Source organism: Struthio camelus, chromosome 4, assembly GCF_040807025.1.
Source record: "Struthio camelus isolate bStrCam1 chromosome 4, bStrCam1.hap1, whole genome shotgun sequence".
Classification (NCBI taxonomy): domain Eukaryota; kingdom Metazoa; phylum Chordata; class Aves; order Struthioniformes; family Struthionidae; genus Struthio; species Struthio camelus.
The window spans coordinates 75,391,884-75,419,652 of record NC_090945.1 but is presented as its reverse complement, the minus strand read 5'-3'; the positions used below and the strand labels follow the sequence as shown (position 1 = coordinate 75,419,652).

The 27,769-nt window shown below is 37.4% G+C and overlaps 1 protein-coding gene across 13 annotated transcripts in view; it reads left to right on the top strand.

Annotated features, from left to right (window-relative positions):
- Positions 1-27,769, top strand: part of ACOX3 (acyl-CoA oxidase 3, pristanoyl) — a 44,550-nt gene that overhangs the window by 4,854 nt on the left and 11,927 nt on the right. For 5 of the 13 annotated variants that reach the window (XM_068943449.1, XM_068943445.1, XM_068943448.1 and 2 more), the window contains 13 exons: positions 715-899; positions 2,426-2,659; positions 3,799-3,870; positions 5,349-5,438; positions 7,441-7,584; positions 8,427-8,515; positions 18,147-18,243; positions 18,889-19,071; positions 20,514-20,636; positions 22,321-22,441; positions 22,934-23,053; positions 23,732-23,845; positions 25,798-25,913. In XM_068943449.1, the coding sequence (XP_068799550.1) occupies positions 732-899; positions 2,426-2,659; positions 3,799-3,870; positions 5,349-5,438; positions 7,441-7,584; positions 8,427-8,515; positions 18,147-18,243; positions 18,889-19,071; positions 20,514-20,636; positions 22,321-22,441; positions 22,934-23,053; positions 23,732-23,845; positions 25,798-25,913 (1,671 nt within the window). In that variant the 5' untranslated portion in view covers positions 715-731. Of the gene's footprint in view, positions 1-49; positions 118-615; positions 900-2,425; positions 2,660-3,798; positions 3,871-5,348; positions 5,439-7,440; positions 7,585-8,426; positions 8,516-18,146; positions 18,244-18,888; positions 19,072-20,513; positions 20,637-22,320; positions 22,442-22,933; positions 23,054-23,731; positions 23,846-25,797; positions 25,914-27,769 lie in introns of those variants that run through there. The other 8 variants (XM_068943446.1, XM_009686197.2, XM_068943455.1 and 5 more) reach the window with 6 other exon arrangements.

The window sequence follows — 27,769 nt, the reverse complement described above, 5'->3', positions numbered from 1 at the left end:
TTTCTTTTTTGCAATTGGATGTACATGTATTTATGGTTTTATTACCCAGTAACTCATTCAGCCAGTGGAAGATAAGATCCAAGCTCCGTCCATTTCCCTAAAGTCCTCTGACTTGTGGTATTTATGCATGAGCAGCTGTTCAGCACTTCATTATATATATATATATACATATAACCAGCATGCCATTTGGTTGAAAGTCCTTTAAATATTTACTAATAATGCAGAGGTATTGCAGGTATCTTCTGCATTTCAGTGGGTTTTTGTATGCATATTTGGTGCTTTGGTACTTTATTATTCTCTGTTTCCATTAGAAGTGAATTATTTACCTATGTTATTTAAAGATTATTATTTTCTTCCCTCGATCTTTATCTAATCTCCCATTTCTTAATATGAAATATTAATTGATGTTATCTGTTTCATATTTTGCTTATTTAATAAGTTTTACATCACATTTTAATACAAAGGCTATATCTTTAATTTACCTTTGATCAAAGGCATTTTTTTCTTAGCTTTTTCCAAGCTAATTAAATTAGAAAAATGTAAGGCCAAGCTTTTAGTTGACTCTGCGCTATTGAACTCATACATTTGAAGAATGTACTTAACATTTCTCTTTAATTCCTTTTTATTATTTTTATTCTCTTGTAAGATTATCTGTGAAAAATTAGACGCCTGCACTGCTTCAGTTCAAGGTGTATTTGTTTCCTTTGGGTGCAGCACTGTTTAACCTAAGGATGGCATCCACTCTGGATCTGAAAGAAGCAACTGGCAGCCAAAGTTCATGGGATACTTTGATACCAGATTTCCCTAAAGGACCGCTTTGCAAATATCGTAAGAAAGCTTCCTTCAATTGGAAGGAAATGGCTGTGTTTTTAGATGGGGAAGATATCATCCAGCACAAGGTAAGCTTTGAAGAGAGTTGTAAGCATGTTTTAATTTTGGATAGAACTAGCGGTAGAAATAAGCGTGCTTGATTCAGAGGGAGGGTATTTAATAATACTCTGCAGATATGGAGCATGGAGAAATTATTTTTCCACATCCAATTTTCAGAGCAAAAATGGACTTTTAAGCAACCTACGTTGCTACCTAGTCAAGCTTATTTCATGAATAGCGGCAAAACCAGCATTTGCTACATTACAGAACTTAAATAAAAAGTACGGGTCTCTAGAAAGAAGTATATCCTACCATATTTCTGTAGGGCTGTTGTTATATCATGCTTTTACAATTCACTGATCTAAGTTTATTCCACCGCCAAAAGGAGTGTTTCTGTCCTTCTTTGACCTGACATCATAAGGTCTACTATCTTCTGTGCTGGCCATTAGCGCTTGTGTGGCGTTGCAGTTGCACAGATTAGCTTGCCTACCTGGCTGAAAGCTAACCCTACCAATAAAAGAAAGCGATTAATTCAAGCAGAAGAGAGTTTGTAGGAATGAGGATGCAGGAGGAGGTAGAACTGCCTTTTTTGGTACTGGAATAGATCTACATGTATTTAAGCTAATTATGAAATTTCACTGTAATTATTAGACTCTTAGAAGGTGGATCAGAGAAGTCAAAAGTGCCTCGGTCTGCATCTGACAGCAGACCATAAAAGCCGTAGAAAACCAAAAGTGCGCTGTGTTTGAATGGGCAAATAGTACTGTTCATACAGAGAGATGGAGTGACCCTAACTTGCAAAGAAAAGCACATGGAATCATGTGTTTTTCCTCCCTCATACTGTCATATTTTCTTCAGAGAGGAGAAGAGGACTTGAAAAATCTTTTTAGAAGATTTTGCCTAAGCTACTGCATTTTTTTTTCTGAATTATATGACAAACAGTTAAGGAGGCATGGATGTCTCCAAGACACAGAGACTTGATGGGAAAAATGCTATAGCATATCATCTAAGGAAAAAAAGAAAGATTAAAGTAGAGCTGTAAACACATCCATAGACTGAACGTCCATGTGTGGCAGTTGTGTTAAATGGAGTACGTCTCTGCTTTTGACTGGGAGCAGAGAGGTCGTGGTAGCCTAATGCCTTTGGCATTATAGCATATTTCTAACTGAATATAATCCCAGGAGCTTTACCTTTGCGCTCAAATTGAGGGCCATTGCTCTTCAGAGTCCTGCCAACCGCTTCACAGTGAAATAATGAGGCTGCTGTAAAAAATAAGTTGTACCATACCATTCTCTTGTATTCAAAGTGAATCAGTCATATGCTACTTCATGACTAAGAAGCTTTCATAAAATTGAGCTACATTAACTATATGTATATAATGATGGACTGTTTTAATGTATTTTTAAATTCTGAGGAGTTTTGATTTTGTCTATAAAGTTACCTCTTCTATCAAACTGTTGTAGTTTGAGGCCTAGTATAGTACCAGAAGACTATTAACTTGTTTCGTTAATGCACTTGGATAAACTTTTTCATGTCAATTTTTTTCTCCCTCAAGAATAAAATCTTCTCTGCTTTAGAAAATGATCCTTTCTTTGCACATCATCCTGGCGAAGATTTGAGCCATGAGAAATATCGGGAGCTGACATTCCTGCGCTGTAAAAGGCTCTTTGAGTATGACTTTCTTACTCCACAAGAGATCACAGAGAAACCATTAAAGATATTAAATATGATTAACTGTTTAGGGATGTATGATTGGTCTCCGTGTCTCAAATATTTTTTACATTGCGGTGTAAGTACAGTTCAAAAAGGTATAGTGATGTCTATTTAAATTTGAGTATCTTTAATTCTGTTGCTTTCTGCCTATTTTATTAAAGCAATATCTTTGCGCAGTCTGTTTCCTTGTTTTTAAGAATCAAATTGAGTTAACTGTTTAAAAGAACTGGAGAGCCGTGAGATGGCATTCGTAGATCTTTGTCATTAAGTCCTATCTCCATTAGAATCACTTCTGGAGAGGAAAGCTGAGGCAGTATGGGCCGAGCCACAGAACGATATTCTGACACCTGTAATATCATCTTCTCTTTCTTTTGTGTCCGCCTCTGCATTCTCTCTGTGGCAGTATCAGCGAAAAGAACTTAGTTATATGTGCCTCACTTGGTGTCTCTGTCTTTGTTATAACTCCAGATATAGGTATCAGAAACTTCCTTGCCTCACTGCATGGTGTATTCAAGTGTATTCAGAAGGAACTAAAACCTGTGAAAAGATTCTCTTTGACATCGGTGGGTTGGGGTTGTGTTGATCAGTTGCCCCCAGATGAGTCTTCCGGAAAGAATACTTAACAGAGGTGGTCAAATAATATTAGCTGAATTAATTCATTAGCACTGATCACAGGACAGAGGAGGGTCAGAGAATTACGAGTTTGTTATATGAATACCTATCAGAAAAACTGAAAATAGCTTTAAAAACAATGATGTTGTCTGATCTTGAAGCAGCTGTCTTCTGGGTCATTGGGTCATTTACAGTGAAACAGACTAAAACTCTCTTTAAGTTGTTGCTCTACTCTAGTGGGCATCCATAAGTACAAGTGGAAAGTAAGCTTACTGAGCACTTGGAAGAGCTTGCAGTGAAGGCTTGAACAGGTTAGAACTGTAAAAGGTTGATTATGTCATGAAAAGTACTGCGTCAGTAGGCCATATCCACTCTTTGAGTGTGTTTCTTCCTCAGAGGGCATTCAAACCTCTGCAAAGGGGCTATGGCAAGATGAAATCTTGGACTTATGTCCTCAAAGTATAGTGTAAGTAGTAGTTTACTGGGCAACCTCTCTCCCCTGTTTCTTTAATGGGCTTCATTATTACAAACCATTCTGGTTGTGCAGTTTGTGCTTTCCAACATGAGGTCATGGATTTCACTCATAATTCTCTGTTTTTGCAGGTATTTGCAGGTACAATTTTGAGTGCTTCTAAGAGGTTTGCAGACTTTGTGAAACAAGTTTATAGCATGGAGGTAATTTTTTCTGATAACTTATGAGAATCGGATACTGTCAGAATTACTTCAGTACCCGCACCTTTTTGTGTGTTTTCTGATCTCTTTAGGTATCTAGGTAAAGGATATCTTAGGTATCTATCTTAGGTAACTTCTAAGTAGCAAAATAAAAGACCAAGGTGCAGACTCAAGCACTGAGCTCTGACTATCCTCACTATTAATTGTTGCACCACTTCCTGGAGCTGTTTTAAGCTGTCAAAGGCAACATGCAGAAAATGTTTGTGGATAGTTCATTCCAAGGACTTCTCCCAAAAGGCAATTACAGGGAGACTGTCCCAGTTTTATCTCCTTCTACAGTCCTGTAACATATCCTAGCCGGTTTTGCGTTCTTGGATACTCCCGTATCCACATTATACACTTGCAACACGTACCTTTGCATGATGCTATAAAAATACCGTTTTGATGATATGTCTTATGGCTATGGAAACACCACACAGAGTCCAAAGGACGAAGTCCTTCGCAGAGTAAATACAGACAATCTGATCTGGAAAGAGCCAATCCTAAACAGTCCTAAACAGTCTATGCCATTTGGCCATGTGGTCAGAGTTCGCTCCCTGGCCTAACCCTCTTTGTTTTTGTAAGATAGATATGTGTTCTCAGTGCGCTCATATTTTCCTGAGCTTCACACTTGTTTTGTTATTCTTTATCACTTTTTATCTTCTTATTGTCAACCACTCGCTGTCCTTGTGTATTTAACTTAGTTTCTTAAATTGTGTCTCTCAGCAAATAGACAGCAATATACTGATGTGTAGTCCTGATTGGATACTGCATGTTAAAGATCAGGATGAATTCTGTTGATGACCCTCAGTGTGGGCAAAAGCCTGGGGATATGCATTTGTCGGAATAATTTTGCCTGAGGCTTCAGTTTAAAATTATTTTTTTTCCAAAGGTTTGTTACATAACAGCATATGCTCTAGGCCAAACAGATCAGTGGTAAGGGGAGATGATATGCAGATTTCAATGTGGGGTCAAGCAAGTGGTCTTCCCGAATACTGCTAAGAATGAAGTGTATGCATACATTGATCTGATATAATTTTATCCTATTCTAAAGATTAAGGCTACTGACAATTTTAAAAATAAACATAGGCTCGTACTGTTCTTTCTCTTAGACTTGAGAGTTCCCAGAACTGCTTGTAAAGTGAGCGGGCTTGCACGTTTTCGCCAGGCAACGGTTTTCTCTGCCCAGAGAGCCAAAGATACTTACATATTGGGTGGATGTAACAGTTGCTACCTGTCTCGATGAGTCAGCCATTAGCAAAGGAAACAAATCTGTCACCCTACTGCAGGCAAGATATGCCAACCTTAGGGTTAGATCTGATTGGTTTCTTAAAACTACAAGTCACTATCCAACAGCCGGATTTTCAATCGTTTGGAAATTTTGTGGTTTTAACTGGCATATTAAACTAGACTTGAATTGCGCCTTATGTCTCCTTTTTTAGATTTTTGGATGTTTTGCTCTTACTGAACTCAGCCATGGGACTAATACCAAAGGCATACGAACTACTGCCACGTTTGACCGCAGCACTCAGGTTAGTCCATAGTGCATAGGAATAATGTTTGGCACTGCTAAGTACTATTACTTATTAACAAGACAGAATGATTTAAAAAGTTTGACTAGTAAGAATTAATAAAGTTTAATTCTAAATAAAAAAAATTATCAAATGCATACACTGGAGAGAAGAGTGTTTTTGCAGAGTCCGAGTTCAAGAAAAACAAAACAGAGAAGTATGTTCCCCTTCACGTGTTGTGGGTGCCTCATTCAGAGGCACCCTACCCTCTCTCTCTTTAATGTGTTTCTAAGAGAAAGAGATTGATTCCTGCAGAGAGTACCATAAGGGTGGATATAGGAATTTCAGCAGTTAAGCATGTTGCCGCACAACTTTCCAATGCCGCACAACTTTCCAATGTTTTCAAAACAATAAAAAGTGTTCTGTGGTAATGTTTTTAACTAATACAGATCAGTGAGTTTAATACTCAGAAAACTTGCAAAGAAGTATAAAGCACAGTGAGTCCATTATCAGACAGCAAAACAAAACACAGAGAAGTGAAATGACTCTCTACCATATATCAGTACTTATAGTAAATGCAGCAATTTCTCTTTCCTTGTAAAAGTAGTTATAGGTTCTGGGTAGGATATAAGGATAGCATCCTTCTCCTTTGCTATGTCTGTTAAGGAAGAGCTGGACATGCAGATTAAATTGTCTTTTTTCCTCAAATATGAGGACTTTATATATGAAGGTTAGGATTATTTCCTGAGGATGAGAAAAAAGAAGTTTTAAAAAAGAGGTAACTGGTGTAAGATTATCAAAAATACCCAAAACAGGCAATAGGATACTGCTTACTATTCATAGTTGGCTTCCTGAAATCATCGCTATTGCAGAAATTAATTCATCCTCATAACAGCTTTTTCAGTTAATGGGTAGAGCTCAGCCTAATTTTGCATTAATTTTACATTACCAAAAACAGAAGAGTGGGGCTGATAGAAGCTACTCTCTGTGATTTATCATCTGTATTCTTCTGCAGTGAAAAATTAAATTTAAAGCTCATTATTTGATGTCCCAAAAAGGTAGGCTTATTGTCTTCCCCCAAAGATTGTAGCCTTTGATGGCAGTCTAAGGTACAGAACTATGCGCTGTTATCATCGCGAGATACTCCTATCTGTACATTATTAAGTGGCTTCAAAAGAATGAAAAATATGAATCATAGATTATAAACATAAGCACTGAATATCCTTCAGTAGATCAACATTCCAGTCTGCATTTTTCCACAAACAAGCAATTCAAAGATCATGTAAGCAGTATGGACAATCAGATCGCTATCCTTAAAAAAAAAAACCATGCAAGAGTGGCAGCATGGAAAATTCCATTAAAATAAATGGGGGTTTATACTGGTGAAGAGTGCTCTGCAGTAAAAGAGACTGAAATGACTATATCTTTGATGAGATCATGAAGCCATGAATTTAGATTTCTTTTACACCCAGAAAAATACACTACTTAGAATCTAAAAATCTGAATGTTGAAGCTATGTCTAAATTTTAGGGTACGTGTGTTCTTCAGCATACCCTCTACTCATGGTTCTCCAGTTGTCCAAACTGGGAAGTATGCTGCCTTTCACACTGTCAGCCGGGTTTCCTTTCCACAGAAAACTACGCAAGAAGGAGATGGTCCCTGTACAGGTTTCAGAACGACATAGACTCACAGCCCACTTTGCATATCTTAACCCAGGAGCTAGGAAATGCTACTGAGGCCCTCACTTTGCTTTCTCAAAATGAGCAGTTAGAAAGTTGAATTTTAGGCCTTGCAATGAAGTCATGACCTTATGCTCTAAATTTGTCTTAGACAATGTATTCTCTCCAAAGTTGAACACAGGATAAAAAGAGAGGTCTCACACTGCTGAAGTCAAGAATAGAATGAAACCCTGGTAGTTAATGGCCATTTTCGAAACATCGCCGTGCTCATGAACAAAATTAAAGTAACTGTGCTGATTTTTATGATTTATATAACTTTGTCCACTTGTTTTTTGTGGTTACAGGAATTTATCATCAACACTCCTGATTTTGAAGCTGCAAAGTTCTGGGTTGGTAATATGGGGAAAAATGCTACTCATGCAGTTGTGTATGCCCAACTCTATACTCCTGATGGACAATGCCATGGATTGCACTCCTTTATTGTACAGGTAGGATAATAATATTGCTAATCGTTTGGTGGTGGGGACAGGGTTAAAATTAAAGTTTTCTAGTAGACTGTTACTGATGTCTGACCAGCAGATTCTTTGGTTAACGCCATCAACATTTATTGCAATTGTGACAAGCATACTGGTTTTAAATGTTCACTGAGTTTTTGTGGAGATTGATAGCCACTTTTATAATGTCAAGTTTCTGTAACTGGAAAATATGAAAGAGCTGAAAAGCCTCCAGATTATCACACTACATATACAGTTAGAAATAACCTATGCTATATGAAGTCATGAAAGTCTTAGGTGAGGCTTAAGGTGAATTATGTCTGTCCATTCTACAAGATGGTCTGCATGAAACCAGGTTTCTACTGCAGAGATCATTTTGTAAAATCAAAGGCATTAGAAAACATGCCAGTGCACTAGGAAAGTCGTAAAACAGTAAAATAAACTGGTTGTCGATGGAATGGGATTTATGGCAAAATCAGGGAAAATCTCAAAGCTGATTGTTATATAAAAGTTCCGCTGATTTCTCCTATGTCTGCGTAGACCAGAGGAGGGGTTTAACGCTAGTTTGATGAGGGAGATCATTTTTGCTTAGGCATATTTTAACATATTGGTATAATCACTGTAATGTTACCTAAGTCATTTTCATTGTGGGATCTATGTCCTGAAAGAGACGGTATATCTGTACAAGTTATATCCAGGGTTATGTGCTTGGAGAAACAGGAAGCTTTTTTTAATGTTAGTAACAGAATACAAGTTGGGAGAATTTTCACTGTTTGAAAAGTCCAACCAAGACTTGTCTCACCACTGAAATACTGTTTTGTTCCATTTCTGTGCAGATTCGAGATACAAAAACTCTCCTACCAGTGCCAGGTGTGATGGTAGGTGACATAGGAAAGAAGGTTGGGCAGAATGGATTGGATAATGGGTAAGTCAATCCATTTGAATAAGGAAACATGCCAGATTGTATCACACTGTAGTGGTGCAAATATCTTTTGAGGTATTTACTCATGGTTTTAATTTCAAAAAAAAAAAAAAGCCTTGCAGAATCTTGAATTTTGGTATTCTCTACTCCAGTAACCACAGCCATTTTATTTCTCTCACTTTTTAGAATACAAAGTACCAGTGATACTTTGCCAGTATCCCCAAGCAGTCTTAGAGTCATAAATTCTGTAGCAGGAATAATGAAAAAAACCCCACAAAGTTCTGAGGAAAGGCAAAACAAGCTCTTCTGCCATTTGGGTAAAAGCCCTTAGTTCTTTACTGCCTGTTTAAGTTTCTAGTCCACGGGAAGGCTAGTGGAGGACCACAGACATGCTTTGTTGTTAGTAAAGACAAAAGATTAATGAGACCCAGTAGGGAAAGTAGCGATCCTGTTTAAACCTTGAGATTTCTGGACTAATCCCATTCACTGCAGAACAGAAGGAGAAAGCTGGTTATTTTTTCTGTGTTCGCTGTATACAGTTTAATCTATCATGCTTGTTGCTCAAGAGACTTCTTTCTCTTAGGTCCGGAGGGCTCATATTAGTAACGCTATTAAGAATTAAGAGCCATTCATTGTAGCATTAAATAAGGCCTAAAACAGAACTGATTAAGAGTGCATTGAATTAAATGATCAAAGAGATAAGTTGCTCCATAATGACACATAGCTGCCCTGCTTTACAAAGTTGTTGAACGCATAAGGATAGTGAAGCAACTGACACTCCTTTAAAATGTCAGAAAAGAGCTGGGAAAGGGTTTTTTTTTGTTATTTTTTGCCTGCATGTGCATTACAAACTCGTAGCCACCAGATGGCACCACGAAATGGGCGTACACGAGTAATGTAAATGTTGATCAGCCTCATATTAAGTAGAAATGGACAAATTTTGCTGTTTATTTTTAATTTTTAGCATAGTCTTAAGCACAACATGAGGAAGGAAAAGAGCGTGCCAAATCTGGTATAGAGTTTGTATGTTCATGCGTTCATCTAAAGCTTATCTATATATCCATGTAAGAGTATGGATATGAGATTACTGTGTGCTTGTCACATGTTAAAGATGTACAGGATTTTAAAATCCATTTTTCCTTTGGTGATCTAATGACAAAAATGTATAATTTCTTAAAATATGGGTAATGACTTGTAGTGCACCCAAAATGATAATCCACACAATACCTTGTAAATAAGAGATAACCATAACTCCATACCTTAATGTTAGAAGGAATCCTGTGTATTAGTTACAGTATCACAGGTCATTTAAAGTAATCGTATAGTATTCAAATCTTTCTGTTTACTTTCCTTATGCTTTTTTAAAACCGATTACCATTATTTCCTGCACAGCAGTGTCTCAGGAGTAACTAGGTAACTAAATCATGGATTTAGATGTATAAGTGTATATAAAGACAATTCCTGCACCAAAAAGCTTAAATCTAAGAAAGCAAAACAGATTAATACGAGAGACACTCAGGGGAGTCCCAGGATATGAAAAGATGCCCTTCATTCAGCTGAAAACTGTAGGTGATTGTTGTCCAGATGTCCCTCAACTATTTTCTTTGAAGAGGTTTGAGGCTAGAGATACCAACGTTGTTCACAAGAGTTAGTTTTCCCTTCGCAACCTTCCTGCTCACAGTGGTCTGTCAGAAATGTCAGGATTTGTACACAATGTTTCTGAGAGTTACGTGAAGCCCTGGATGAGACTGGAGAGGTAGTTATTTTGTAGCCCTGCACTTGTCTGAGGAGCAGACAAGCTGTGCCACTGAAAGAGGTGAACTGTTGGCTGCGTGATCTCCAAAATGTCAAAAATGGCAGGGAGAGATTTCATCCTGGGACATCAGATGCTGCCTCATCCAGGTGTTATCTCCTAATTGGTTTAGTAAGCTTACATGCCAGCTTAGCCTGGAGAAAGCACAGCCTATAGTTCCTGTGTGCTATAGAAGCCTGTTGCGTGCAGGCATGAGAAAACATCCCATTATGCTGCAGCTATACATGTTAATCTCTACTGCACGCTTTGCCACTAGACACTTATGTAAACAAATCGCATATATTTCCACAGAGTAGCACTCAGGATAAATGCTCAGAATGGATATCACAGTGTAGGGAAGCTGATAGACACCTCAAATTTTGTACTTGAAGTTTTGGCTAAGACTTTTCAATATATACACACAGTTAAGCTCCTGAATGCATGTATAGGATATGGGGAAAAAATTCCAGAGATTCCTAGGAAAATGCAACTGATTTATGGTATGTAAGAGAACAAAGTAGGTGATTGTAACCCTTTTGATTTTTGAAAACTATTAATCTCTTGGGTTGTTTGGCTGAAGGGTAGTTTCCTGCTAATGCAGAGTGTAATGTTTTCAGTAAGAGAAAGAAATTCAGAAGCAAGGTGGGAATATTTGCAGTGTAAATCCATTTGCCTGGTCTGCTCCTTGGAAATCTGTCTTTTGAAATAATTCTCATAGCTTCATAACTGGAACGTCCTAAAATCACTTAGCTTTTGCAAATCTTCCAAATTTCAGCTACCCATTAAAAAAAGACAAAATCACTTTAAATTATTTTAAAATATGTTCCTTTCTCTGTGCCATTCACACACATTTTCTGTAATAAATACATAAATAAAAATAAAACGCCAGTTTTTCATATGGTAGGCTTAGACTGTTTTTTTGTTATGTTACCAAAAAAATCAGGCTGCCACCAGAGGGTGCCAGGGCTTCAATCTTAATTTTTATAATATGAAAATATCCACCTGTTGCTAGTGGTCTGGGATGCTTTGAAATATGCTGTTCACTGAACTCTGAAAATGGAAGTAGTTGGGGGGAAAAAACAGCTGCCAAAAAGACCCTGTCGTTTGAGATCTGGAGGCTTTTCAGTAATATGCACAGCAGGTATAAGAAGAGAGGAACAAAGACAAGAGCTTGGGTAAACGCTGAGATGAATTTCTGTTTCTTCCCTTTGATTTTTCAGCAATCACCTGTTTACCCTGGTTAATATAACAACATTAGCAAAATTACCCATGACTGCAATGCACATCAGCAAGTGCTTGCCGCTGAATCAGTAGTGTTTCTAGCTCATATCCAGTTGGAACTTGTGGCAAACTATTGCTTCCCCTACTCCAGAAATCACAGAGAAGTAAGGCACCCAGCTGTATCTGTATAGAAAACAGTTTGAAGAGCAGGTAAAATTGTGTTTCTAAAGTGGTGCTTAACTAAATAGCTGCCTTTATAAAATATACTCTGCGCAGGTTCAAATGTATTTGCTGATAGTGATGATTTTGTTGTACAGACAAAACCTATCGTAAAAGAGAAACTAGTGAAATGATGACATTACTGGCAAAGATAAAGCTGTTTATTTTAACTGAATTGTTTGTGGGAGAGAAAAGGATCTTTCTGGGGGAAGACGAACTGTTAGCTGTATTTAATTACAGTAACAGACTTTGGAAAACTGAAGCTTTTTCTTAGCTGTTTAACAGCCTTTCACATTCAGTTAACATGTGTGATCTCTCCATACATATGACATGTGCTAAGACAGTCAGTACTTTCTCTAACAAAATAATTGAAGCCAGATTCAGTATTCTAGTTACTGAAAACAAAACAAAATAAGCAAGAGGAAATGGGAAAAGGAGAGTATGTTGGACCAAAAAGCAGTAAGTAACCCTCCAGGAAAGAGTGCAGGTTCTGGAAGCCCTCAGTGCAATTCCTTGCATATTTGCAAAAATGGTATATATCACACAGCCTCCAATTCTTTGTAGATTATTTTTAAATATTATTTATTGTTTGTTTGTTAGTATTTCAGTATCATACCAGAGTGCCCATAATAAATTAGGTTTCTGCTACCCAGTGTAAGTGTAGAACAAATGAAAATCTAGTCCTTCAAAAGGTTTTTGTCTCCTAGTATTTACGTTGTTAACTCTTATTTAGATTTTGCAGTGGCTGCAGTTATTTCACTGGGAAGATAGGAGCTGTAATAGATTGTTGCAGCCTAATTAGTCTCTTGGAGTGCAATCTTACAAGCAGTTGTGTAATGAAGCTCAAATCTCATGCACAGTTCCTTTGGTTGTTTCTCCCGCATGCTGCCTTTTTCCTTGTGCTAGGACATTCGTGTAGTTGTATAGTGGACTCAACTAGGGAATTGGAACTGTCTGAAAACTAATCATAGTTACAAGCAGTTGCATAAAGAGCAATAGTAATGAAGCAAATATGAAATAAAAATAGATATTAAAAATGCCTATACCTGAATTTACGTATATCTACTGCTATCAATCAGTGTGAGCAGTGCTGCTTGCACAGTTAAACCAGTATTTTGCAATATACATCCTGTTTATTTGCAATTTAAATCTAAATGGCAATTTTGCCGGGAATCATTGATATTTCCCTGTTTTGCCTTCCAACGCTTAGTTTCTACTGCCAGTGAAGCATTGTACAAATGCACCCATGCTGTGCATAGGACTAAGACATGATCACATTCCTAAAGAATACTGCCTCATTCCTCCTCATTTTTGTCGCTCACAAGTACTTCAGAACTGGCCAGTTCATTGCAGTGCCTTGACACTGACCAGTACTCATAGGGAGAAGAAAGGTGAATTCATATCTGGTCATGCACTTGTTTCATCACCCACAGAAATAAGGCCCCACATCTACAGTGAGCTTCAAACATCCTTTTTCTTTTCCTCAGCGGAGCTCTTGTCAGCTCTAAACAATTGCAGAAATCTGCACATCCAGAAGTCATTGCAAGACTGGCACTTAGACTATAAGAACTTTAGGGTGAGTGCATCTTTGTCTCCGTGAAGTCCATTAAGATAGGATTAGGAAGCTATAAAATGGTACGTTGTTTGATCGCAGCTATTGAGCATTACTATTACAGAGCTAGATTCTTACTTTAGTGCCTTGATTGTAGAAACTGGGCCTAAACTACTGCCTTGCATAGTTTTTCCCAGCTTCTCTGTAGCTCTTCTCAACTCTAACCTTTCTATGAGTTTTCAGTCTGGAATATGTGGCTGTTTTCTTTCTCTTCTACAAGTTTTTCACCAAACCTCTTAAGTGTTATTCTTCCTGATTTACTGTATCCCATAAACATCTGTGAGATCACTTGACTCCCAGTCTTCCAATATCATTCACCTGCTTTCTGCTTCTGGCTAGAAGGATTAAAGGAACTGTCACTGCACCATCTCTAACATAGTCAATAACAAAAGCTGGCAGGAAAGGCATTTTAGTGGGTTTGAAAGCATGCTTGAGGTATGTGTACCATAGGTAACAGCCTATTAATTTAGTACTGGCAAAAGGAGCTTGTAGCTTTTCCAGCTGCTCCTTTTTTATCAACGTTACTGCACACCAGATGAATTATTACTGCGAGATTTAAAGTCGATAGGATTAACTTTGCTTGAAATGTTCCCTAAACTACTGGCCAGAAAACCCTAACAAGAATGCTACTTTTGGAAGAGTGCTTCACGCTGCTCAGCTAATCTCAGTAGAAATGTAACACATTTGTTTTACCTGTTTGCTAGGTGCTGTAAAAATGCACATTCCTTTTGTATATTATATGTAAAATATCATGTCTTAGGCATTGCTAAAGGTACAGTAGTTTTTACTTGTTGCTAGAATCTTGAGGTTACTCTGTGAGTGTGGCTTTGTCCACCATCAGATAGGGATGTACACGTGCTCGCTAGAAAATACGTGTACACTAGACTGATGAAGGGTTGTAAGTGACAGAAATTTAAAGAGCAGAGAATTCATTATTTATAGAAAGACAGATTTACAGAAAACATTGTGGAACCACAGCCAGAAAGAAGGCGTGTTGTTTTCTTTTCCATTTTTAACTATGAATTTTACCGAGGACTGCAGTTAAGTACTGGGTCTCCTGACCAAGTACAATTTGCAAATCAAGACAGAATGACTTGGGGCAATTTGCTTTACAAATGAACTGTGGAATACCTACCGTTTCCTACAGAATGTCAGATTCGATGGTCTGGTAGTTCTTTCTGACCTTGAGATTTATGGTCCTATGAATTTATCATGACCAAAATCACACAGCTGGAGGCAAACACAGTAGAAAGAATCATACAGTATATATTTAAAGTGACAGCTGTTTATCTAAATGCAGAAAAGTTTTCATCTCAGCCACACTAATTGCTATGCAGAAGAGGCAGTGGAGTTTTCAAACCCATGGTCATGTCATCACCACGGGCAACTTAGCCATTTTCTAGACTTGCTGGTACATGATATCCCCATGACAGTATATATGGTTCCATTATTGTGAGATATTTCTACTCTTCTTCCATTTCTTTAAGGGGATTTTCTCCTAAATGTGTTGACAGATGTGGTTCATGTCCATTCATTGTGCTTTCTAGGTTAATAAACATTAGAAATGTGATCTTTGACTTCATTAAATCATATTATTTAATATGTTCCAATATCACGTTCAAATTTGCCAGTATGTCTAATGATTACAAAGTAAGATTTCAAATAGCATAAAAGTTCTTGGAGTAAGAGCCTAACAGGAGTTGGCCGTCATATCATAAAGTCATCTAACTCCCAGGTTCTGTAAGTTTCTGCTTTTATTTTCATTACTAGTGCTTACAGACAATATATCTTATTTCTTTACTCATGGGAATTTTCTATGGGACTTGTAATTGCTAATTCTGTCTCCCTTTTTTGCTTCTTAGTTTGTGCCATTTTTATGTTTATTTATTTTGATAGCAGCTTACAGAAAAAGGAGGAAATAATGTATCTATAATGGACAATGTAGTGGACAAAATCTAAACTCTCAAAAAACTGTCTCAGTGTACTTTATTTAAACTAATTTTCATCTAAGAAAGGAGATTATTATTATAAAATGACTGGAAATTCAATATTCTGGTGCACTGCCTATGAAATACATGGCTATATATGTTTTATTTTTGTCAAAGTAATTCTAGATAACCTTTTATCTGGTACAGAAGTAGCTATATTATCCTTGTCTGAAAGATTATAACAGAACCTGCTGCAAAATTATTCTCTCTTTCCTGCAAAAGACTTCTGATAGGTTTAACTATTTGGGATTTTACTGCAATAGGTTGAAGTTGAACCTATTCCACTGAATAGGTTGAAGCCTATTGCCTACTGCAATAGCTGTTTTGGTAGCTATTTCTTTTGGTGCACATCTGCAACATATCCAGTATTAGTAGACTTCAATTTCCTAAATGTGAAATATTAGTAGATTTGAATTTGCTTTTTAAGAGCTGTAGAGCTGCGAGCATGTATCAATATAAATAATTTTCCACAACTGCACAGCTCTGCTGAATGAATTGAATTAATCCCTATAGTGTAAAACACAAAAAGGACAATTTGCAGTCTTGTTCATTGTCATGACTACCACGAGTCTTCCCATTCATCATACACAGGACTAAGCCTTATACTCCAAGTCTGTATTTGCAAAGAGAAGGCCCACGAACAGGAGCCCTTTGAAAGTTCTTCATAACCTGTGCCCAAAAGAGTATCATCTCTCTGTTATGCCAGCTCCTCCTTTAAACTGGATCATGATTCTGGTGTTTATAATCCATTCAATAGCTTTTTCAAAAGGTATTTCATTGCTTTCTTCCATGCATGTTTTCCTGTTGGAGAGACCCTTTGCTAACATCTGTGAAACTACCTTACTTTCATCACTCAAGTTCCTTCTTAAAATTCTTGTTTGCCATAATTGCTTACAAAAAAATTGACAATAGTTAGCTGCCAAGATGCTGTAACTAGCAGTTTTCATACCAAGCAAGTATTCTTCCATAGTGAGCATCTGCCTCACCATTTGTTTGAACACGTTCGTATCTTCTTCCCTTATGCGTGGATTGTAAGCTCTTAGGAGCAAGCACCTTCTTGTGGTTCTAGGGTTGTACAGTATCCAGCAAAACAGGGTGCTAAACTAGGGCTCTAAATGCACACTCACTCTCCTGTAACTAAAGTAATAAGTGACAATTAAAGAAGCTTGAATTCTATCTAACATGTGTACTGCTGCTTAAAAATGTTGGAGTTGATGTGTATTTTTGGTTGTGATGGGTTTTATTTGGTATGTAGGGAGCAGAGAAAGTGCATTTAACCAGAAGATCTTTCTTGAATGAACTTTTTTTTGTAGATGATCTGAAAAACATATTAATGAAGATGGTTCTCAGATTTTTAGAAATTCCGAATTTGCTTCTGCCACCAAGTAATGTTGTCTCACTGAAACTGGCACTCACTATAGCACTTCTTAGCATGAATAAGGCTAGTAAGCAGCTAGTTCCTGGTTAGGATAACATGCTTTTCTCTGTGGCTAAATCCAAAAATACTCTGTATCTCTAAGGCTGAATAAATTCGATATGCAGATATGTTTCCTTGGAAACAACTCATAATTTTAAAGCACATGTAGCAATGCAACCCTTATGTAATTTATTAACGTTAAAGACCTGGCTCTCATGAGCATTATTAAATAGATCAGCCAGTATTGGCAGACAAAAGGAATTTGCTTTGATTACAAATACAGCTTTCAAATGCCATTAGATACTGAGATATCCTTGAGTAGAGCTGATATTACTGGTATTGTGCCAAGTTGTATTGCCCATTTGGGTGAAACAGTTTATACACTTTTTTCCTGAGGAGTATGAATACATAAGGCATTTTGCCTATTATAACAGGTTCCTTCTTTATTACTGCTGGCATGCCACAATTTAGAAAAGATTATCTGGCTCATTCCTTTTTAAGATGCCACATTATAGGGAACAGAAATCCTAGTTTAAGTTTAAGCAAAGGAAAACACTCCATTCACTTCCCTCTCAGTGCACTAATTCAGCTATGTCCTCTTCTGTATTATGCTAAAATGAAAGAGCCTCATAGAGCTATGTTTTAGAATTACAAAAAAAATATAATATTTCTATCCCAAAGCATTTACAATCTCCAGACTGGACTGAGCAATGCTTCAGTACACCAGCAGGCCACTTGGTTCAGCAGAATTATTTGCCGTAGTGAATTATTTGGAATCAGAATAGTCCAGTCTGGTTCCAAGCAGGAGAAGGAAGTTTCAATAGTTCATCTTCCCAAACTTTTACATAACTGACATATCAAGTTAAGTAACTTACCTAAGCTCATGCAAACTGAGCATTCAGTTCAGGTTTCTGGGCTGTGGGTGAAAGTGTCCAAGTCAAATAGACTCTGTATAATGTCTGTAATGAGTCACTTTACCCGGAAAACTATCTTTTCCCTCAAAGAGAATACATTGCTCTTCCTTCCATTAATCTTTTATTTCTTTACATATAAAGCTACTGAAATGGTCCCCTAGAGTCAATGAGGGGTTTGTTTTGTTCTTTTAAGCAACATCTTTATTTCTGAGTAACAGACTGAAATTAAAAGTGATAACAAATCACTTCCCAGCTTGTATTTCCTCTACTGGCCTGTGTCTGAAGGCTTTTCTTCTCCCATATATACTCTCCTAAAATGACTTACCTGATTTGATGGTACTATTGTCAGTTCACTGATACACCTGAAATCCATGTGCAATCATATCTTTGTTGTGATCTTTTTTCCTTAATGTAGACACTTAAAACTGTGTCAAGATAAACTTTACATTCCTTGTGTACCTGTTTGAACAGATTTGCCATGTTTCATAATATCAGGATACCTAAAGAAAACATACTGAATTTTGCTGGAGATGTCACAGCTGAGGGAAAATACTCAAGCTCTTTCAAGGTATGAGTCAAGATCAAGAACTATTTCATTAATATAGTTCACTAAATATAGAAAGGTACAATTAGGTTGCAGAGATAGGTCATGGGCCTTGTGGGTTGGGAAGCGCTAGATATCCTGACTTAAATAAGGCTGTTGGCACAGTTTCACATTAAATTGTAATAATCAATACATTTCATCCTTACATGAGTATTCAAGGTTATTCATGCCTGGGAAATGCCTATTTTGCCCGCTTGTTACAAAGAGAGTTTAAAGTCAGTAGCACAGATGCAAATATCCAACTTTTAAATAGTTTCAGGATTTAGATAAAAGTTCGCTAAGCTCCTGAGGAGGCAACTGATTAGTCACAGTCTTTTTTTTCCCTTATCCAGTTTAGATAGCTCCATAATCAAAAATGCTGGGTTTTTAATGGCCTTTTAGAGATGTCTAAACTCACCTTTTTGTTTTTACCTAATTATTTTTCAAGCTGCCCCACCAGTGCCAAAGTAGTTTCTCTGGCTCTTGCCTGGGCACCTTAACTGAATATCTAAAGAAATAAAATTGGCCAACCCTCTGGACTTTTGGTTGTGCTATCAGAGTTGTATCTTTACAGGATAGGTGAATGAAGTGTTAACCTCACCATTCAGTCTGTGCCTTTTATTCATTCAGGATGTTAAAGATCGTTTTAGTGCTTCTCTTGGGTCCTTGTCCACTGGCAGAGTTCTGATTACATCAATGTCCGTGACCAATTTGAAGCTTGCCTTATCAATAGCCATTCGCTTCTCAGCAACTCGCCATCAGTTTGGACCAACTGATGAAGAAGAAATACCTGTTCTTGAATACCAAACACAGGTAAAAAGTTTGGAATTCTAATGTAGAGACTGTCGTATAATTAAAACAAAATCAGATTAAAAGCTAGTAAAATTTAAGTTAGTAAAAAGTTAGTAAAATTGTTTCGTCTGAAGTGTAGATCCTGTGCAGCTGCAGCAGTTCATTCTAACTGAAGGCCTCATTGCTACTACTCCTGGCATGGTCAGGCTTTTGAGATAAGTTCTTGGAATACCAAAACCCAAAACACTCATATTTCTTTGAAGTACCTGGAAATGTTTGTCTTTTAAAGCAGCAACCTTTTCAGAGAAAGACTTTTTTATGTGCCCGTGAAGTTATTGCAGATGTAGAGACTAGCATTTTTTAAAAATGTCAGTGCCTCTTTTGCTGCTCTGCTCATTTTCCCTTTTTTAGTCTTTATTCTTCAAAAATGTAGAAATTGGCGTGCACTGTGATTAGATCCTAAGAAAGCATTAATTTTGAGAGGGATATAACTGATTTTTATCCATAGAGTAAGCAGATGAAAAACACCAAAAGGACTTTTGGTCTGAAAAAGTAGAAGAGTATATACAGTAAACTTGGAAATAGAGAAACCTCAGATTTGCTGAATGCAATGCTTAATATTTAAAAGTGTTGAAAATAAACCTGCCCAGTTTGTCTGTGCAAAGTGGATACTTTTTTCCTGGCTTGCCCTTAATACTGCAACTTTCACAGCTTTCATGGGTTTCAATAAACTTTAGCAAAAGCTGCCTTCTTTCTGCCTCTTCTGAGGTTAGGCTGGGTTTGCTTCCCACTATTCTTAGGAGTCTCTTGATTTCTGCTTACTCTGTAGCCTCTGCTTGCTGAACCTCTCATTCTCTACTTGCTCTACCACAAAAGCTTCCTCTCAAGTGGCTTCCTTTTTCTTTCATGGGCTTCCATCTGACCTACTTGGAGCAGCAAAGATGCTTTTTTCTGTACTGCACAGCCCTGTTGTTTTAACAGAATGCAGCAAACAATAACGTACATTAAGCAATGAAAAAACAAGTGGAAGTTACACCCTCTGTGCTATTGGTACTGAAGTAACATATGAATCATGACTGACTCGTGGCATGCCAGAGATTATATAAATACAGGTCAAAAATACATTTTTCTGCCCTCTACCCAAAAAGCTTCAGTGAACCCTTGCACTGGTTTAACAGGATGTTTCTCACAAATTCATAAAATCCATGAACTGGAATAGTGTAACTATACCTGACTTATAAAGTAGTTATACTTAATTATGTTTGTAAAGGTTTATTGTGAAGTTATCACAATAAACCAGAGTGTCTCTATTTGGTCAACAAAAAAAACGGAATGGGTTGGCTCAAAATTACAAGATAGTTATTGGGAAAAAATTGTTTTCTTGAAACTTTTACTATTTATCATCTCACTCTCATAAAAATATATATCAACTTGCAATCACATTTATTTATTTTTCATTCCAGCAATGGCGCCTCCTTCCTTATCTAGCTGCTGCATATGTGTTAGATTATTTCTCCAAATCCCTATTTGAGAACTTTGTAGAATTTTATGCAGGCTTATTGACGAAGCAAAGGAGTCAGAGACAGGTGAGATTTTTACACGTTTCCTGTTAACTGAGCTCTCATTGCAATAAACTTGAAATTGTTAAATGAAGGATATACGTACAAGTCCTGAATCATCTTACAATAAAGAGTGGTACAGCAGTGTCTCAGAAATGTGGGGAAAACAAACAGATCAGAAAGGCGCCCAAATTAATTTTGATGGGGTTATTAAAGCTGTATTGATTTCAGTGGAATTTAAGGCTATGTTCCCTTGTAGAGTTGTTCATCGTACGTATATGATGATAATGCAAATTCAGTTTATGGCTGTTGTAAATGGTATTGCGGGAGACATATGTCAAAGGCTTTCTCAAATATTATTCTTAATTCCCATGCAGATTCTGTGAGTCTGGATCAATTTTGCAATTCATACTCATGCATTAGGAAAAATCTTCTTAGAGTAAAAAGTTGATACTTTTGAGTTGTTGGTTAGTGGTGGGTGTCTTAGCCACTGTTAGACCATGAGAAGTTACCTCTTTATATAGGAAATAGTTTGATATATCTGTCTCAATGTAAGGACTGATTCTCAGCCAAAGCAACTGCAGTGTTGCAGATTTCTTATAACATATAAAATATATATACTTTTTTAATTTTAACAATGCTGACTGTTTGTTAGGGCCTACCCAGTGGCTATGAATTGTTTCGATCTCACTTAAACACTCAGTCTTTTCTGGATAAACTACCACAGATGAAAGATTCATGTACTGATGGATGGGTATTTTAATTTTCCCTCTTCGCCCAAACCACGGAAGAATCTGTTTGATTCTATCTATTCTTTTTTTGTCTAGAGGTACCCAGTTCAGTAACTATCTTAGGCAAAACAGTGGCTCTCAGAGGCTAACTGTAATAGAATAAAAATACTGTGATTGTTTGACAAGGTTAAGAATTTAGCATTTGCGCATTCATTTTATCCTACAAGGAGTCTTCAAGAATCTCAGGGAATTGCTCTTAAACAAGCTTTGGTACTGTAGACCCAGTGTCCCCAGAAACTCTGTAGTTCCCAGTATGGAAATTCCAGACACATTTCCAAAGGAAGGCCAATAGTGTTAGTGTAACTGCAGACCATTCTAATTCTTTGGAGATATTTTTGGACATTTAAATTTCACTGCTCTTTCTGAAATTGATGCTGAAAATTCAGTAATGACCTTATAAGGGAGAAAATAATACAAATATCCACTTGTTGACTGAGGAGAGAGGTATATTGCTTACATCATAGAGGGGGCAGAAGCTTTCTCTTGGACATGCCACCTCCAACCACCTGACTCCCTGTCTTGGGGAGGAAGAAAGAGGCAAGCAATGAACTTTCCCATTCAAATGCCAACTGGTACATTTGAGATAAGATGTACCCGTGTGTCCATTACTTGGCAGAAGTTATTCCTGAGCCATCTAAGAACCCCAGTCCCTAAGATTCTTCAGATGTGGCTGTTTTCTTTCAAGGATGGCAAAAAAAAGAAATAACTACCGTTACAAAGATCGTCAAAAATTTTACATAAGTAACTCCTTTTCCTCTTTATTAAACAGCACACGTAGCTATGGATTTAATTGGTTTAAAGCATCAATACATAACAGAGCTTTGTAGAAGGCAGAAACATACTTCTTTGTATGCTCGCAACTTACTGTACGCTTTATTGTGTAAAAGTTACTGTTCACTAGCAACTTGTTTTCCACAAAGGCTGATTTGGGACGTGAGATTCATGCCTTATCTGCTGCCAGCAAACCACTGTCTTCTTGGACTGCTCAGCAGGCAGCCCAGGAGTGCCGAGAAGCTTGTGGAGGACATGGTTACCTTGCCAGTAAGTTACAGACTACTTTATACCCTGCTCAGAGAGAGAATGTTTATGTTCTTGCCTACCTCAACTCTTTTTGGGTCACGGCATCTAGATTTTAGGGATAATTTTAGAAAGCGCTTTTTCCTCATCTCCTTTTTTTTCGTTTTATACCTGACACCACAAGAAGAACTAAACCCGTGCAGTGTCTACACCAGCATTTGGGCAGAATAAGACAGTATATGTGATTCAGTTTCGGTTCCAGGAATAAAAATGCAAATTTTTTGGGTGAAAATTGCCCTTCAAAAATGAATCCACGCTTTTATAAAATCTTCCCACGATATTCAGTTTCTCAAGCTAAACAATGAATTTACAAGCTCATCTCTTGGTAAGAATAGCTATACATACAGGAACAGATGCCTTACATAGATCTCTCACATTTTTATCACAGCATAATTATTACCTTACCCTTCACTAATACACTGAAATATATTAAAATGTGCACTTGTTCTTTTTAAGTGAATCGTCTAGGTGAAATTCGTAATGACAATGACCCAAACTGCACATATGAAGGTGATAATAACGTCCTGCTTCAGCAAACCAGCAACTACTTAATGAGCTGGATGAATTGCATAAGAGGTCAGTTTTCATTCTGGAATCCTATGCTGAACCCAACAGTGACTAGATAATAGAATTAAGAGGTAATTTTATACTAAAGCAGCTGATAGTCATTTAGTCATTTTGTAGAGCAGAAATAATATGCTACAGACTCCATCACATGATACATTCACAAATACACAGATATTTGCTGCAAGAAATATTCTTTCTCCTAGATCTTGTGGAAGCTAACTAGATGGTCTGCCATCCCTAATCCTGTTAATTAGTATCTTACTTCCTGAGAAATGCCATTTAGTTGAATGGAGCTACTCCTAAAATCATTGGGAGTCTGGGTACCTTGTTCATTGTGCTTAAAACAGTTCATATCGCTTAACTTTATCGTAATTACCATGACTATGTTTTGTAGTTCCCTAGATAAATGATTTTGTGTCACTTTTGTAGCAGTGATTTTTGCCAACTTCCAGGACTATGAAACCCTGCAAAAGGAGTTGAATCTTGTGGTGCTTGTAGACAGTGTGTCAGGTTTTTCAGCACTTGTCCACCTGTCCTCACTTGCTGGACTAGGCCACAAAAAGGAAATATTTTGGCCTATCTGCATCTGGCCTATCAAGTGTATGTCTGGCTTTATAATAGGTTTTTACTTCCAAACAGTCTGATTTCTTTTCTTGTAAACCATTTTTATTTTCTTCGGTTTTTCAGAGAAAGCTCCTTTCGAATCCCCTTTTGGAACAGTAAACTTTTTGCAGAACTACCACCACATCCTTGGCCAGAAATTCACAGCCATTAGTGTTGAAGATTGCATGGACTCTTCAGGTAGCCTTTTGCTGTTGTAGAACTACTTCAAAAATCTTCAATTCCTGCCTGATCCAGAGATTTGAGATTCACTCTCCACCACTTACTAGATATTTGTCAAATTACTGTTTGCTGGCTTTCCTTGCACGTTACAGTTTGCTAAAAATGCAATTTTGATTTCCTAATATATACACTGTTGTCCCCAGAAGTAAAATCTGAATTCTGTCATGGAATTTTTATGCAGAGTAGCATCACATATATTTCTTACATTTTTGTTCTTTTAAAATAGCATTGTGATCTAGGTTCTTTGCCACTGTGTCATTGCTGTTGTTAAATGACACACTTGTGACCAACATTGACTGTCGCTACCTTTGGATCTTAAATATTTTAAGAAACCATACATGTGATTTAGGAATATGTGGAAAAGGCTTTATGTATGTCCACTGCTTTAAGATTTGCTTTTGGTTGCATGGAGAAAAAGGAGTAATGGCAAAAGAAAAGTCACCTTACTTTTCTTGGCTTACTCTGTTATATAATCGAATCAAGTAAGATGTTACATGCCATTCCCACTTTTGTATTACTGTGAACCCAGCTTGGCTCTTGGAGGCAAAAATTAATGAAGAAGTGAAGAGATGAGGAGATAGAAACAGGGAACTGGGCAAAAGTGAATCTGTGAAACTGAGAAGGGGAAGAAACTCCAGTCTTAGTATATAAGGCGCAGTTGGGTTGATTCCTGGCATTCAATACCACTTCCATGCTCAAATAATTGCAAAAAACCTGAACTTTGAATAACGATCAGAGTGCTAAGTTAAGATACTAAGTGAGGTACTATGGAATAGTACCATAATAGCTATGGGGAAAAATCTGAATAGTTTGAAATAAGATAAATACTAGTTCAAAATGACTGCATTTCTTCTTTATTTTGTTTTTCCAGCTAGTGAAATCCCTCAAAGCACACACTAATAGCGAAACAAGTTTTTTGTCCTCTTTTAAAATTCCTACTGAATCAGATTGTAGTTTTAAAAATATCTTAATCTCTTTATTGCAGTATTTTTTTAGAAGGTAGGCTCTTAAACTAGGTGCCTAAACTCAGGCAGCGTGTGAACACTCACAGTTGCATAAATAAAATCCCTACATTAAATCTTAAGCTAAGGCACAGATGAGCAGGATTTGTACAAGGTCCTTAAGCTGTAGTACCTTTTCCCTTAATAGTTCCAGACTGTTCTAAAAGTATAACACATAACATATACAAAGCAGTTAATTCACATTCGATTATATTCAGCCACCTTTGCTCAGTTAGAAGTTATCTGCTTGACAGAATGTAGCATCATTTCACAGTTGAGAAGGAATGAGTCCACAAAATGTTGACTATCTTCTGTTCTTGTTTTATTCTCAGAAGAGACTCAGAACCATGTAGACCTAAGCCTTAAAACAGGAAAGAAAATAACTTAATAGAATTTGATGGCGTCAGAAAATATTTGTGTTTAAACTGAGCTATGGATATACCTGGTCTTGCAGCTTGGGGTCAGTTGGAACTAGTGTATGGTCAAGCAGGATACGTCTTCACTGAAAGTTACAATCTTATTATACCCAGCTGTTACTTACTGCAACTACAGTATTGGGCGGGCAAAGTGACTATCACATGACTATCGCTCTGCCTTCTATCACCAGAATTCTGCCTCAAGGAAGGGTCTTACTCAAGCCGAGAGTGCCGCCCCTTAATTTTCACCGGAGTGCTGGTTTGGTGTTGACTAATGGGCCAGCATTTTTTGACTCACAAAGATCTTATCCAAGAAATAACAGCTGTATTCATGGTGTTTTGTGTGTCGTTTGCTGAAGTTTCTTGTTGATTAATTATCACCTTCACTTCTCATCTCCGGAATGTGAACTGAGAACGTAGTAGAATCTGCATCTGACTTCTGGCATTATGAATGTAAATACTAAGAATTTCAGTTTTCTTCTCTTTTCTGCAGTTCCTTTAGCAGCATATAAATGGCTGGTTTGTTACCTGCTCCAAGAAAGTGATCTAAAGCTGAGCCAGGAGAGGCAGTCTGGGCGAAGTGATTTTGAGGCAAAAAACAACTGTCAGGTAACACTTACTCAGCTTTCTCGTTTTATTTATGTGTGTTTTCATCCAAGTTTGCCAGATCCTGTTAGTTTTATCCCATTATGTCATGAAGTATAATTTCCTCAAGCATAAAGCAGCAAGTCATATTAATAAAATGTAGTTCCTGTCCATGTGCGTTGTATTAAACATGATAGAAGGAGGACAGTTATGATCAGCAGAAGTCTTCCAGGATATAGTTCCCTTCAGAAAAGTGCAGGCATGTGCTGGGTGGTGTGCGTAAGTTTGAAACTGTAACTTCTGAAGACTATAGGTCCTACTGTTAAATCTTGAGCAGCATCTGATTATTACATCTCCATCTGCTCTTGTGGCCAAATACATACTGTAGGAAAGAATCTTGCTCTGGCAGGTAGGTAAAATAGATGACCTAAACGGTCTTTTCCATCTCTAATTTCTATAGCGCAAACTACTCATGAAAGATATCAGACTGACAGCATTGGAACCTGAAAAGGAAACGCTGACAGTCTACAAATAGCAGATCTGCTCTCACACCAGTGAGCTTTAACAGCCAGGAATGGCATAACTCCAAATTTCAGTTTGTATCCCCAAGCTCCCTAAACACTTCTGTTACCTCCATGAGAAAAATTGACTGACATCCAAGAAAAGAACACTTGGCATTTGTCACTGAGGAGAGAGATCTGTTCCCTGAAGATGGCCAATGTAGCTGACCCTATCTGCAAAACTCATTTAAAAACTGCAGGAAGGAATATTCAACTCTGCACCTAGAAAGAGCCAGCTTGGCTTCAGTAGGCTATGGTCTGTGTAAAACCAGTGGTAGAATGAAGGAAACCTTTCCTGTGTTTACAGTGGAAGCAGCATAGTAGAGACCCTGTTCTGTGTCAAATTCAGGACAAGAATTGCGCTCTAGTTGCATGCAACATAAGAAGTACAAGAAATTCGAACCTGATTGCCTATCCACTGGCCAGCTTTTGGGAGGTTGGTTCTAGGGCCAGGATGTTAGAGGTGATTTGCTCAGCAGTTTAAAGGTTACTCACCTTGTTTCTGTGTTCAGTTAAGCTAAATTTTAAAGTTATTTAGGCGCACAACTCCCACAGAGACAGGTACTGAAATACCTTAGGTCATTAGGTTTTCTTTCCTCCCTGCAATTTGTCTTCAGGACAGGGGGATTTCTTGTTATAAATGCCTCAGAAACATCTGAAAATGATTTACAAGCGGTGCTTTTAACTACTTGTTTAAAAGTTTAAAACTTTCTGGGCATGAAGAAGAACTTTTCTGTCAGACCAGTGCTTGATGAATATATAGTATTTGTTCTTGCTGTGGAAGATCTGGGAGAGAATCGTAGCCTATCCCTACGTTATTTTGGTTTGGGAGTTCTGTGAAGGCATCCCAAAGCAGAAAGGAGGAAGTGCTTTGTATTACTTGTCTATGATGTCTCACAACGGCTAAGAAGGTTAGAAACCTCAGTAGTGAGGAGTGTCTATTTGTCTTCAGCCAGAAACTTGATTAAAACAACAGAGAAGTGCAAGCAAAGATGAAGAAGGAAGAAGGGCAGAAGAATAAAGAAATAATTCTTAATGCTTCATTTGGGATATTGAAACCTATTTCATTATGACTAGAGAACTGACACTCATTTCAATATTCTGATTTAAACAAGTCCATCTAGTAAGGGAAGAAGTCTTTCCTAAGCCTGTAGAGAATAGATGTGGATTTTCCAGTTCATACTTACGTATAAGCTTGCTATCAAGTATGCCACTGAACAGTTATATACAGAGAGAGACAGTGATCTTTGCAATATGCCTTTCTTAAATCCCACAATTGATTTAAATGCAAGGATGATGCAAGTTAGAAAAAAAAAAAAG